This window comes from Misgurnus anguillicaudatus, chromosome 5, assembly GCF_027580225.2.
Source record: "Misgurnus anguillicaudatus chromosome 5, ASM2758022v2, whole genome shotgun sequence".
In the NCBI taxonomy this organism is placed as follows: Eukaryota; Metazoa; Chordata; class Actinopteri; order Cypriniformes; family Cobitidae; genus Misgurnus; species Misgurnus anguillicaudatus.
In genome coordinates, this window is record NC_073341.2 from 29,284,322 (window position 1) to 29,298,033 (window position 13,712).

Genomic DNA, 13,712 nt, shown 5'->3' on the forward strand with positions numbered 1-13,712 from the left:
CACGTGCACACCCCTTTTAAATCAATGTGCGATTTATTGACATGAAATGAGGCATCATACCTGTAGAGTAACTTTTGATTGGGTAATAGGTGATCCACTCGGGAGATGTTGACCAGTCTGAAGCTAAGCACCGGTGGATTTGGGTTGGCATTGAAAATGCGGGTGATTCCGGCAGGAAACGACATGGTGAGGTCACCGGTGATCTTAACTAGACAACTGAAACGTACAGAGACAAATGGTTGGATTTGACTAATAACAATGGAAGCAGGACAGTGTGGTGAAGGGCTTTGTCCTCCAGATGGGGTGAAAGAACCAAAGCTGATCCACAGTCAGTACTAAACACAAGTCTAAACATATTTTTAGCTTTTTAACATGCTGTAACACTCTGAACTATTTAGTGATGTATGTATTGATAAGAGCTTTACTTTGAAATCAGATTACAGGCGGTCACAAGAGATGCATTTGAAACATTATGGTGTTAAATGAAGCGAAGGCAACATTTACATGACAGAGATGTAGTTAAAACGAATTTAAAAAAAAAAAAACTCAAAATATAAATGTGACAACACTGACAAAAAGTTATGCATTTACACAGGTCCTTGAAGACGACAAAAAGGATGTAATATGCGTGCCAGGCCAGACAATGGCGATAAATACAAACAATCAAGACGGCCAAAGCATTAAGTTTATTACTAAAAGTGACCCTGGACAATAAAAACGGCAAATTTTGTTGGAGAAGCGTTAATAAAATCAATATCTTGAGCAGCACAAACAAAGTCCTGTAGGCCACCATTGTTGTTGTGGTTTTACTCGCACATGACTATAGACTGAATTAACATATGTGCATGACTTCACCTTTATCAGAAATTCGTGTTTACGTACTATACACAGAGAGGTGATGTTTTCAAAAACGTGGACCTGTCATTAAAAGTTTGCATTTTCTGGACTTAAAAACAACAACCCAAGACTGACCGGTTGTGTTCTCCTCCTTTGAAGTAAGCATTGATGTACTCTGTGATGGCTGCAGCTACGGGCCACGACTCCTGAGTGCTCAGAGAAATGGGACTGGGTCCTCGAGACAAACCTGCAGGGTCATGCAAGCAAAATCATTCACATTTACATTCGATTCGTTCTAGAGGCATGTACTGTATTTGCAGGTTGTAATAATGTGGGTGTTTGAGGTGCCAGGGACACCTCGGGCTGGACTGGGAACACGATTCTGCACTCCCCACTCGCTAGGGCTGGAAGATGATGAAGAGGTGAGGGGAGGACTGGGCGCTGGCAGTGGAGATGAGCACAGTGATCTAGACTAAAACACACAGGTCAGAGGTCACATTTGTGGTACTTTGGAAAAAGATGGCAAACCAAAAAAGTGACACCACTCACATGCAATATGATATGTTATTCTATGTCTAAAACTATTTTACATTCATTTACTGTGTATAATACATGCATTGTACTGTTTTTATATTTAAAGGACAAGCATCTTTTGCAGCGATTTTTGTGTGAGCATATCAGTGAACACCCCTGACCAATCGGTGAGTTTCACGTCTTTGTAAACGAAAGTTTAATGCATTTTAGGAAGGATTGTTCCAGTGCACCTATACACCCATTGTAGAGGTGGGAGGTGAAACAACAAATACCCCAAAATTCTCGGGACAGCATCATATGTCCACATTTCAGTCAAAACCGTTCTATTTCATCATAAACAATCAGAAAACAGGACTTTAAGTGTAAAATACCGAACTTGTCCTTTAAGCATCACAATAGCATATATAAAAGTTTTACCTGTCAACAATAATTTCTTCATGCTTTGCAATAACAGTTTGAATGTTACTCTACACCCTTGCCTCATTTAGTATACACAAATCAATTAATATATGCATATTAGATTGCAAATTCTACTCAATCTCACAGCTCAGGCCATAGAAAATTAGTCCTCGCCTCCTCTCTTTTACAACACCTCGGACCATAGATATATATCTAAATAGATGCTACATTCACCAGTTTCAGACACATAACTGCTAAGTTTGGTTTTACACAATGCTTACGTAAACTGCGCTTTTGCAGCATTAATCTTTAAGCGCTGATGTTAACAGGTTACAGCACTCACCCTGCATGTGTGAGCAGCACAGAAGCAATGCTGAAGTCTATGATTGGTTACATGTTTGTGACAATGAAAACCAAGGCGATTTAAATCGTAGTAATGAAACTGTCTCTAATTTTATGGAGTAAAAACTCAGCAATGGAGTTGAATGATGAATTTGCCCATGGCTTGTCTTAAAACACCACATAGACAACAATAAAAAACAGATTATTCCCCACACTGAGACTTTAAATAGAGACTACGATTAATATTTTTATATGGATGCAAAATTAGTTTGCAGGAAGCTTTTGAAAGAACAGGTGACTGATTACATTATGTATTCTTAAAAAAAAGTACACTGCCCCTTACACACATAAATTTGAACCTAAATCTAAAGCTAACCCTTATGGGTTGTTGGGGACGTTTTTAGCCACTGTGGGGTTTTTTGTTTGTATTAATTTGGCCACAACTTTCTCTGTGTTTCAGCAAATAAAATGATTTTTGGGTGACAAATTTTACAATTTTCATATTTTGGGAAAATGCTTTGAAATTTTTCAAGAACTTAACAATATACTGTGGGCAAATTTACTACCCTTTCGGGTTGACCGTCGATAAAAACAGCCACTAAATTAAACGGCTGTAAACTTTAAAACTGTAAAAGAAAAATCCCTTTTTTTTGCATAAATCTGTTAATCAACCTCAATACTGATCAAAACTACCAATTGTTTACAAAAATTACAAAACATTGGCTTTAATGCATTTTTAGTATTTTTTTCGCAGCATTAGATTAAATTTTTTCTCCCTCATTTGCTGTACGTGGCTGTTTTTGCCCCATTGACTTCCATTATAACGACATTTTTTGATTGCAAAGCCATGACATCATATAATCATCAATAAGTTTTGAGGATCGCTCTCCATCTGATCTCTATCAAAAGTTCTTTACAAAAATGGAATTATCTCAGCTTTTTGCTCAAAATTTGATGTTTTTGAAGAAACCTACCCATATTTGAGAGGTGATAAAAAGAGAACTAATGAAGGTAGGATGAAAAGTTTTTTTTGTTCGAAAGCAGAGGGTTTGTTCTTTCATTTAATATATTGTATGTTTATATATTTAAAGAGCATTTTCTGGAAGGCATTAAACTTTTGTGAAAATCATGAAAAATGCTGGCGGGGAAAGAGTTAAACAGTTAAAATCATGGAATTTTTGTAAACATTTGGTAGTTAAGAAAAAATATTAATCTGATACATTTTACAGCTGTTTGATTTAGTGGAGGTTTTCATCTACGAACAACGCAAAAGGGTAGGGAATCCTCCCAAATCAGTGACATCACTCAAGAACTTGGCAATTAAAGAGTTAAAATCATGGAATTTTTGTAAACATTTGGTAGTTTTGAAAAAAAATATTCATCTGATACATTCTACAACCGTTTAAGTTTAATTTAGTGGATGTTTTCATCCATGAACAACCCGAAAGGGTAGTGAATTTGAACAACCCACAAGGGTTAAAGTAGAACAACAAAAATCAGACCCATGTTGATAATCAACTACCCACTTAAAACAAATGCGTCTTCTGTGGCTGAAATAAAAAAAGGGTTGTTTCTCTCTCTTGTAATAATATTTGTAACCTCCAAGTGTAAAGCAATTATAGTGCATCAAGTGAGATCTTAATAGTGCTGTTAATGTAGAACTATAGTCAAGGGAGCAATTTCAAAAACCACATCTCATAAAACAAGAGTGAAACAAAGAGTCTGTCGGCTGAGGGATTGGTTTATGAGGTTTTAAAGACATTTGAGTGTTGCTTATGGGACCGATGGTGTATTGAGGTCTGTGGAACATTTACCCGCTCACAGCCACTGAGTCTGCCTGAGGAGCGCTTGGACCGAACCGACCGGGGCGGAGCTAAGACCACATGCTCAGTGCTTTCCTGCCTGAAACCATGCTGGGAGACTAAGAAAGTAAGTGAGAGAGAGAAAGAGAAAGACAGGGAGAGAGAGAGAAAGAGAGATCAAAACCATAAACCTATAACCTTCGTGTTGCTAATCTGCATTGCCATTGACCCTTACAAAACCCACATCAGTCAACCACTAGTTAATACTGTACCTGGTTGTACGTTAATGTCCAAGCAGTTCTGGTCCTTGTCTGTAGAGAAGCAGAGGTCCTCCTGTGGCCCAGAATGCCGTGTGAGTGGCGGTCCGTTCCTTCGAGGTTCATCGTTAAAAGATCTCTGTCTTCTGGACACTTGCGTAACAGTTTTGTTATTGGGAGTTCCCTCACTGAAGGGGTTATGCACAGAGTTCCAATGTACCAGCTCCTTCTTTGGGACGGGGTTAGGACTGGGCGTCTGCCTATTTCCATTGACCCTGCCTTGTGCAGCGACCTGCGCTGCCAACGATGATTGGTGCGTCGGACTGCCAACCATAGTAATAGCGAACGGATCGTCCGGGGACTCTGGAGGCGGGACACTATGTTCTTTTCTCCTGTCTCTGTCCTTGCGACTGAAGGATGATGACGGTGGAGGAAGGGTCTTAGTGTCACTCAAAGAAACGGAAAAGGGGTCAACGCCTCTGCCATCCCTGGCGGGCCGAGGTGGAGGCAGAGCCCAGGCATCAGGTGGAGGCGTGCTGTCCTTGGGGGCCGAACGCTCGAAGGCAGCCAGAAAGGGGTCTTCGGGGGGGATGTGTTTGCAACTCCATACTGAGGGTTCTTGGTCTGAAGATGCCAGGCTGTGGGAGAAGGCCGGGAAGCTGAAGGTGGTGGCCTCGATGTCGGGTGGGGCACGAGGAGAGCGTAGGTTGGAAGGCCAGGCGTTGTTCGGGTCGTCTTGCGGTAGAGGTGAACGGCCGGGCGAGGGGTCGTGGAAGGCAGCTAAGAAGGGGTCAGAAGTTCGACTAAAGTTTGCAGAGTCTTTAGATGGAGCTGGGGGCCAGGCTGCCCAACCAGGCTCTGGGGACACACCGAGGGGCTGATGGGAAGGTGAATCCAATCCAGAATCCTCCACATTATCAGGAGACGACGAATCAGAAGAGAATGCAGCATCTAGCAGAAAATAAACAAGTGCTCAAAAAATACATTTTTAGAAAAGAAAATATCTGATGAGGATAAAAGACGGCAAAAACATAATTAATCTTTCAGTCGGCCCTTTAATCCATCATTGAATAATTTATGCTGTAGTGCCCACACAAACCGATCCAGCAAGTCAATTCATTTTAAGAATATGGCAATGCAACACTGGGGCTGGTTTGAAGCTTTTAATGATCTGTCTACAGGAGAATAGCTTGTTTAGTCGATTCTCATCTATCGTGGTAATAAGGCTGAGAGAGGTTTGGGGAGAGGAGATTTACATTCAGATGCTGCAAAGGCGTTCTGGAGTTGCTCTCTGCCAGCAAAACTGTGAGATTTAAAGGCGGACTCCAGAGGAGGTCCAAACAGAGCATCAGAACCGGATGCTGCCGAGCTCAACCTGCACAGATGGAGTGGGAAAGCAATACAGTGAATGGAAAACATGGCACTACAAGTGAAAATGCTGTGCAGTCAGAGCATACCTGATGTTTAAAGAGCCCCTATTTTCGGTTTCATGATTTCTTTTGGTGTGTAAGTGTGTGTTATTACATGTTAATGATGTGCAAATTTGGAAATTCTAATGTCTACAATGACTGAGTTATCGTCTCCAACTTAAATCTCTGTTCTTGGACTACAACGAATGCAAGGATTGTACTGTAGGCAACAGTTTGTTTACTTCTGCAGCGAGTTCATCTGGACTCGATGCACATTATTGTAATTTCGCCCATTTCTGACTCACAGCCTGTAAGTAGCCTATGTTTTCATAATTAAAGAATTTACTAGTGACTATTCAAACACGAGTTTTGAGCAGTGTTGAGTAGCGTTTGTCGTTCTAAATGCAAACATGGTTTTAGTATCCTTACTTTACTAATCTGTTACATTTTCCTTAAAGGGACACTTCAAAATATGCTCATTTTTCAGCTCCCCTAGATGCTGTAACATGGCTGCAGCAGGCGCAATGATATTACGCAGCACCTGAAAATAGTCCCCTGCTATTGAAAGTAACCATGGGGACTATATGTCATATCACTACGCCTGCTGCAGCCATGTTGCAGCAGCAAAGTCCTTGATTATTAAGCCAGAATGAGAGTATAGTTCTTAGCCATATCGGCCTAAAAAAAATCGCAAATTTAATTTTCTGTCGGTCTTAGTACACGATGTAACTACAGAAGAGACAAGTTTTAAATAGGAAAAATATTGAAACACTTTGGTAATTTTTGAGCGTGATGCTAATAGTCTAATCAGATTCAATGGATTATGCTAAGCCATGCTAAAAATGTTACCGCCAGACCCGGACATCAGCTGAATGGATTCCAAACCGGTAAAAATCAAAATGTTTAACTCTAGGAGAGCTGGAAAATGAATATATTTTCAAAAAAAGTGTTCCTTTAAGCCACGCTGGCAAGTTGGGCGATCAGCTTGGTCATCTGCATTATCTGGATCAGATTCGGTCTCATATTGATAAGGTATTAGCGACAATATTATCTCCTGTTGGGAGCTGATCTTTCAAATATGGTAAGGATCGTCACATTTCTGCCAGACCCTTGAAGTATTCAGCCAATCACAACGCACTGGATAGGTGGCCAATCGGAACACACCAACCTTTTTTAGAACGAGGAGCTTTGTAGAAATGAACGCGTTTCAAAAAGGCGGGGCATAGAGGACAATAATGTACGTTAATGTGAAAAATAATGTGCTTTTAACCATAAACTACACAGACATCTATCTAGCAACATAATAGAGGCTCTTTAATTGTATTTGCAATTTAGCTTGGTTTTGATAGTGGCATAGATATTACACTCTTCACCTTCAAATGTGCATTTTTGCATGTTAAGGAAAGTAATTATGCTGTGTGAGAAATTGCCTCTATACCTGCTGTGATCTGGACTAGATGTGGACCTGCGCAGACCTTCCTGTTCTCCATCTGCAAACCAACACAGCATTACGATACCACACAATTATACATCCAGGTATCATTGGTGATATTTTATGCTTGTCCTTTGCATCTTTTGGTTACACGGATAGATTTTTAACAATTAAACCATAGCATTACCATAGCTAAATAAACATATGATATGTAAATCAGACATTGTGATGCAGTCTGTGAAAACCCAGCTAAAGTCATTTTTAGTAATTTACTGCTTTCTACATAGAATCATCATCTTACATAATGTAAAGAACGCTTTGTGAAACTATAACCTTGATATCTTTAATATTGGCTGAGTGAGGCCATGTCACAGATTTTAAATAAAATGAAATCAGTAAGTTAAATCAAACTTTTATGCTCCTTTTCTACAACATTATTAGATAAAAGACATTTTACCTTGGATTTCACAGACAAGGTCACATATAATGAAAGCACATACTATCAAACTAAATCACTTTATCTAACAAATGCCATAAGGCATTGTGTCCCAAAACCAGAACAACCATTTTCATCAAATCCCACATACTCGCCAAACTGTTTACACTTTTGCCATTATTGTAAGGCCTGTGATATAAAAATAGAGCCCAGGCTTTGGCTCTAATAACAGCAAACTGCCATTCAGCAGACCTGAGATCAGTATGCCAGTCTAAGGCAATAATGACAGTGGAGTTATGACGTATGACGCTGATGGGTCAGCCGGATGGCAGATTGCTGTGATTAAGGCATCAGATGGAGCTTTGTTTGTGGGATAATAACATCTATTAATGTGGACAGTGGAGAAGATGGGACATTCTGTGTGTGTGAATGTGGCTATTTGAGATGATCACATGAACAATGTATGAACTGAAAAATTTATGATCTATTTGGTAACCGAAGCTGTATGAATACAGACGTTTAGCAGAGCGATACCGACCTCTATGAGAAACACTTTCTCCTTCACCTTCAGACCGACCCGCTGAACTGGAGTTTCCTATGACGAAGTAACAGCACGTGAAAAAAACACACACTTACATACACAATATGGTTTAGAATTGCAAAAGGATGCCCTGCTTAGTGCCAAACAGCCCTTATTATTGATCAATTGTGACCCTACTAAACAATTGTAAAATCCAGGCTGAAGTCTCATCAAAGTTAGATTTTCCCAAAATGGTTTTCACATGCAGGGTCACAATTAACAAAGCTATACTGTATTTTAACCAACATCTCGCATTCAAATTTCTTACAAATACATAAAAGATTCATATAGACTACAATTGAATCAAAATACATCAATCAAGTAATATAAATTTCTCCCTTATAGGCACAAAATGGGGCACCTATCTGTGAGGCACAGTATAGAGAAACTAGACTTACGTGATAGCTGTTTCTTAACAGATGCCTGTTTGATGGAGAGAATAAAATGCAATTTCAGTCAAGCTAGCATGAATGAGCCAATAAAAAACCATTACAAATCGCCCTTGCTGTTCTATTAGGAGGAAGGGTCAACGCTCCCACCGTGGCCTTAAGCTCCAGTTCATTGGCTGCTGAGTTGCTACGGCTACTGGTGGCGACTGGTCGGATTTGAATGTGAAATTTCTTGGGTTCCTCATCATCAAAGTCCGAGTCACTGGAGTAAAAATTGCCATCCTTGTTTTCAGCAGCACAACGTAGAGAGCAATAAAGTCAAGGAGGAATTTATGACACAAAACATACAAGGTATACAGACCAGTGTTGGGCTAGTTTCTTTAAAAATATATTATATAGACGGTTTTATCAGACGCACGTGCGGTGACGCTATTACACGTCTGGTCCAAACTTTACTTCTGGTTTCAGTTTTTTTTAATGGTCTGACTAGTGGCTAAACTGAAATCTTGAACAAATACCTAGTTGAAAAAAACAAATGCTTTGGTTTAGGTAATCTACATGTTGCTTATTTTGCTTGTTATATAAATAAACTATGTTTAAAGGACTTTGTTGCTATTTATTCTTAGCGGAGTTTACCGGAAGTTATGTGTGGACCACGAAAGTCCCTTGTTTATGTTGTTACTGTTGAAACCGTCTATACTTATTATGTTGCATTGACACCAGCCGCGGTAGAGGCGCTAAGCTAATCGGGTGTAGTAGGACACTTGACCATTTGAGTTTACTCGCATCATTGGCGCGTGAAAATCTAGTAATTCGAGACATTCACGCACAAATTCGCGTCATGGGAGGGCTTTTGCGACTCTGCTGAGACTCCACTCGATTCCTGTAATCACTGATTGGTTAACGCGGAGCGGAAATCCGCCGAAGTTAAATTTTTAAACTCGCGCGTTTCCCGCGGCACCGCTCAATTTGCGCAAGCCGCGCCGCAGTATGCCTAATTACTTAATTAATTAATTAATTTATTATATATTTAGTTTTTGATACATTTAAAAAATATATTATATAAATAAAAAATATTTAAATATACATAAATTATATATTTTTTACATTTATACATGTATATGTGTATTTATATACACATAATAATTACACACAATACACAAAAATATATTGTGCAAACACAAAGTTTTATTTTGTACGGAGCCCCTAAGGGGACATGTAAAACTATCGTAAAACTATCGCGTGCGCACATTGAAACTTTCGCTTTCACGTGCGCACGCGAAACTAAACACAGTAGTTTCACGTGCGCATGCGATAGTTTCACGTGAGCACAGGATAGTTTCACGTGAGCACGCAAAACTAAACTTTTCAAAAAAATTCTGCACATAAAGGTTTCGCGTGAGCACATGAAACTAAACTAAAAAAAAATCTAATGTCACCTTAGGGGCTCGGTAATTTTGTATGCAATTAATAGCGATTAATCTTTTGACAGCCCTAGTAATTATATAATGTTTGCAGTCTGTGAATCCATGAAAGCACAATAAATTGTTGTTTTTAGGGCTACAGTCATCATTCACGATTTCATGGTTGGCGATGGCTTTTCAACAAGTTTTAAATTTGTGTGCTGTCATAGAAGGTGTTTCAAGAGACTTTAACTGAGTTGATCGCAGTAAACAAACTTATAGTACATATACTGTACACAATTTACATCTGACATTGATGTTTTTGTTATTCTTTATTCCAACACTGGTAGTACAGACACACAAATGAAATGAAATACAAACACATTCTCTCATACAGACACAGCTGTTACGGACAGTCTACAAACCACGGAGAAGTGCTAAAATATCTGTCCTATTTAAAGGTATAGAAGTTTCACATCCTGAAACACAACTAATGGGGAACTTTAAATTCATAGGAATTTAAAAAAGGGACCAGATCTTTATCAGAAGGTTGTTTAGGAGAAATAGTTTATGGGAAATTGAATTGGCACTGGACAGTACTACAATTGTTCATTTCACATCCCTACAGCATAGGCTTGTTTAATGGAAATGCAACAAAACATATATACAGTTTCATCGGATTCACATGCAGTGACGCTATTACGCGTCTGGTCAGAACTTTTCTTCCGGTTTTTGTTTGTTTACTAGTCTGACTAGTTGCTAAACTAAATTCTTGAACAAAAAGCTCGTCAAAAATAACATGTTTTGGTTTCCTAGGTAATCTATGTGTCGTTTATTTTGCTTGTTATATAAATAAACTACTTGGTTGTTATTTATTCTTAGCGGAGTTTACCGGAAGTTACGTGTTTTCCACGAAAGCCGCTTGTTTATGTTGTTACTGCTGAAACCGTCCACACAGAGCCCACTTCAAATCACAAAAATACACACACATGCTCTTAATGCATTCATGAATGGATTTCCTGAAGGATATCATTTTGGTTGATGTCTGCACGTATGACAAATCCTTCGTCGTCCACTTCGAGGGGCGAATTCTGCACACAATCACAAACAGACACCACAACTCACAACAAGAATTTTTTTTAAAACACATAAAGAAACAGGAAATTTTACAACTACGGTGAATCTGTACAGTTCAGTAATGTGGATCTGATCTCATAAACACAATAATCCTGTTGCCATGACTCATGAGATCAGTGTTGATGTTGGAAGAAAGCATCAGTGGATGTCTGACAGAAAACAACACAGTCTCACATAAAAGCTCTTAACAGTGTTTATGAAGGATCTGTGGCAGCCGGTGGGCTATCACACGCTCTATTAAATACTAGGAGTGACGACAAGGTTAAATATAGCCTAATGAAGTAACCAGACTCTTAACAAACACATTACACACACACACACGCGCGCGTCTGTGTAGAAATTAGACCTTTCAGTTTACCAAACAAATACACAAACCTGCATTTAAACTATTTATCGGGGTCTGATTATGTTTTAATGCGTGGCTTGGCTTTAGGGGAAAATAGTTAAAACTTTGGTGACATCCCTAAAGTTAATTTTATATTCATATTTTATTAGTATTTCATTGTATAAGTTAGTCACGACGATTATCTTTATTTAAACACAACAGAAGTTATTTTTGGCATGGTGTGTTCTCTTTTAGACAGCCAAGTAGCGTGTAAACAACAGCACTCCAGATACATATTGCAACAGCAATTCGGGAGACCAGAGTTTAAGTTCATGGTCCCTTCCCAATCCTTCTGCCATTTCTCCTCCCCACTGTTTCCTGTGCTTCTGTACAGTCATCTAAAAACCCAAAAATATAACTAGAGCGTAAACAGAGAATGTTTGTGTGTTATAACTCACAAGAGCATCTGCCACAGCTGAATCCCTGGAGGACAAAAACAGAACAGGTATGAAAAATACAAACTGGAAAACCAGATACTGATCAACCACTACTATATGTCTATGGAAGTTACAGCTCTCTAATGGTGCTTTTCCATTGCATAATACCCCACGGTTTGGCCCGGGTCAAGTCGGGTTAGCTCACCTCACTTTGGCTTGGTTAGATTTTCCATCGAGTTTAGTGACACTTCGAAGTGGGAGGGATTATAGAGGTGTTATATTTGCGCTGCCTACTGCTGTGACATCATACAAGTGAGAGCGTCGTTGTACATTCCCATACATTTATTTATTACTCAGTCTGCCACAAATTTAAAATTGGCCACCACAAATAGATGTTTGCACATTGCGTTAATAACTACCTCTGTCTCACATGACAGTTTTTGAACAAACACCCGTTGCGTCAATCGACACACTCGGCTGAGCCTTATTTAAAGGGATAGTTCACTTTAAAATGAAAATTCTTTCATCATTTACTCATCCTCATGTTGTTCTAAACCTGTATGAATTTCTTTTTCTGATGAACACAAAAGAAGATATTTTGAAAAAAATGATGGTAAACACACAGCATGGATAGTGACCATTGACTTCTATAGTAGGAAAAAATATTTTGGAAGTATTGTGATAAATGATAAAGAAATTATTTTGATAAATGATGTAAGCACACAGTTGACGGTACCCATTATATTTCATCATTTTTTTATTCCTACTATGGAAGTCAATGGTCGCTGTCTGCTGTGTGTTTGCCGTAATTTCCCAAAGTGTCTTGTTTTGTGTTCATCAAAAAAAATACAGGTTTAGAACCACACGAGAATGAGTAAATGATGACAGGATTTTCATTTTAAAGTGAACTATCCCTTTAAGTTGCATTTAAGCGTATATGCATCCTAAAAACTGTTATGGTGTTCCTGATTCACAACCTGTGGATGTTTTTCATTGCTAAAAACGAGTTTGGGAACTTAAAGTAAAGCACAGATGACAACAGGTTTACTTGAGACAGCGCAAGCTAGCATGAAGGTAAAGCTAATCTTTAACATTATAGTGGTGACACTGGTAGTGATGATTCTCTCAGACCAAGCAGTGATCTCCAGTGTTTTCGCATCACGTTTTGGTATCAGTTCGGGTCGCTTGGAACCGCGACCGAGGTGGTACTAAAAAATGTATTGGGTTCTACGTAATGCACCCAGTGAAAAAAACCCAAAAGTAAGCTGACCCGACCTAAACCAAACCATGGGGTACTATGCAATGGAAAAGCATCATAAAACATTACATGTGTTGTGTTTCATATGCATGACTCACGCAGAATCAGGCTCCTTGTCTTTCTTTCCCAATCCAGGAATCCTAAAGGCTTTAGCGCGACTCTTTTTATTGTTCTCAGGTACCAGTGAAGACAGATACTCATCGAACCCTACGGGACCTTACATACCCAAACACACACACACAGGTTTGTTCAGCTACATTGGTGTGTTGATATCTCATAGACAGGTATAAAAACTCATCGTTTTCGTGCTCTGAAGTTGAAAATTTGCCTGTTAACACATGGAAAATGATAAAACCTTGTATTATGCTAAAAAATGATTTCAATAGATTGCTTTATAAACCATTTATATTTACCCATTAATCTTACATGCCAGAAACACAATACAAAGTCAATTGCTAATTTTTTATTCATTTAATCATTCTGCATCAACTTTTCAGACAGCATACCACAATTTTAGTCCTTGACTGACTTATATTTACATCTGGGAAACAGGATAATATAGAAGTTTTTGCGTCTCACCGGGTCTTTCTTTCCCTGTTCCCTTCTGCTCTGTAAACTTCTGGATGAGGTTCTCAATGCCAATGTTCTCCACGTTCTGCTTGAATTCCTCATGGACCTGAAGCAGGAACAGAAACAAGATTTAATCGTGCACAGCTAATCAAGACCACGTCAACC

The 13,712-nt window shown here is 39.0% G+C and overlaps 1 protein-coding gene across 2 annotated transcripts in view; it reads right to left on the reverse strand.

Annotated features, from left to right (window-relative positions):
• Nucleotides 1-13,712, reverse strand: part of fcho1 (FCH and mu domain containing endocytic adaptor 1) — a 46,327-nt gene that overhangs the window by 6,359 nt on the left and 26,256 nt on the right. For both annotated transcript variants that reach the window (XM_055168805.2, XM_055168806.2), the window contains exons 9-22: nucleotides 13,557-13,653; nucleotides 13,076-13,193; nucleotides 11,741-11,765; nucleotides 10,851-10,911; nucleotides 8,535-8,719; nucleotides 8,427-8,451; nucleotides 7,987-8,043; nucleotides 7,019-7,070; nucleotides 5,428-5,546; nucleotides 4,187-5,122; nucleotides 3,927-4,033; nucleotides 1,195-1,309; nucleotides 973-1,084; nucleotides 61-216 (exon numbers count right to left, since the gene is read on the reverse strand). In XM_055168805.2, the coding sequence (XP_055024780.2) occupies nucleotides 61-216; nucleotides 973-1,084; nucleotides 1,195-1,309; nucleotides 3,927-4,033; nucleotides 4,187-5,122; nucleotides 5,428-5,546; nucleotides 7,019-7,070; nucleotides 7,987-8,043; nucleotides 8,427-8,451; nucleotides 8,535-8,719; nucleotides 10,851-10,911; nucleotides 11,741-11,765; nucleotides 13,076-13,193; nucleotides 13,557-13,653 (2,165 nt within the window). The remainder of the gene's footprint in view (nucleotides 1-60; nucleotides 217-972; nucleotides 1,085-1,194; nucleotides 1,310-3,926; nucleotides 4,034-4,186; nucleotides 5,123-5,427; nucleotides 5,547-7,018; nucleotides 7,071-7,986; nucleotides 8,044-8,426; nucleotides 8,452-8,534; nucleotides 8,720-10,850; nucleotides 10,912-11,740; nucleotides 11,766-13,075; nucleotides 13,194-13,556; nucleotides 13,654-13,712) is intronic.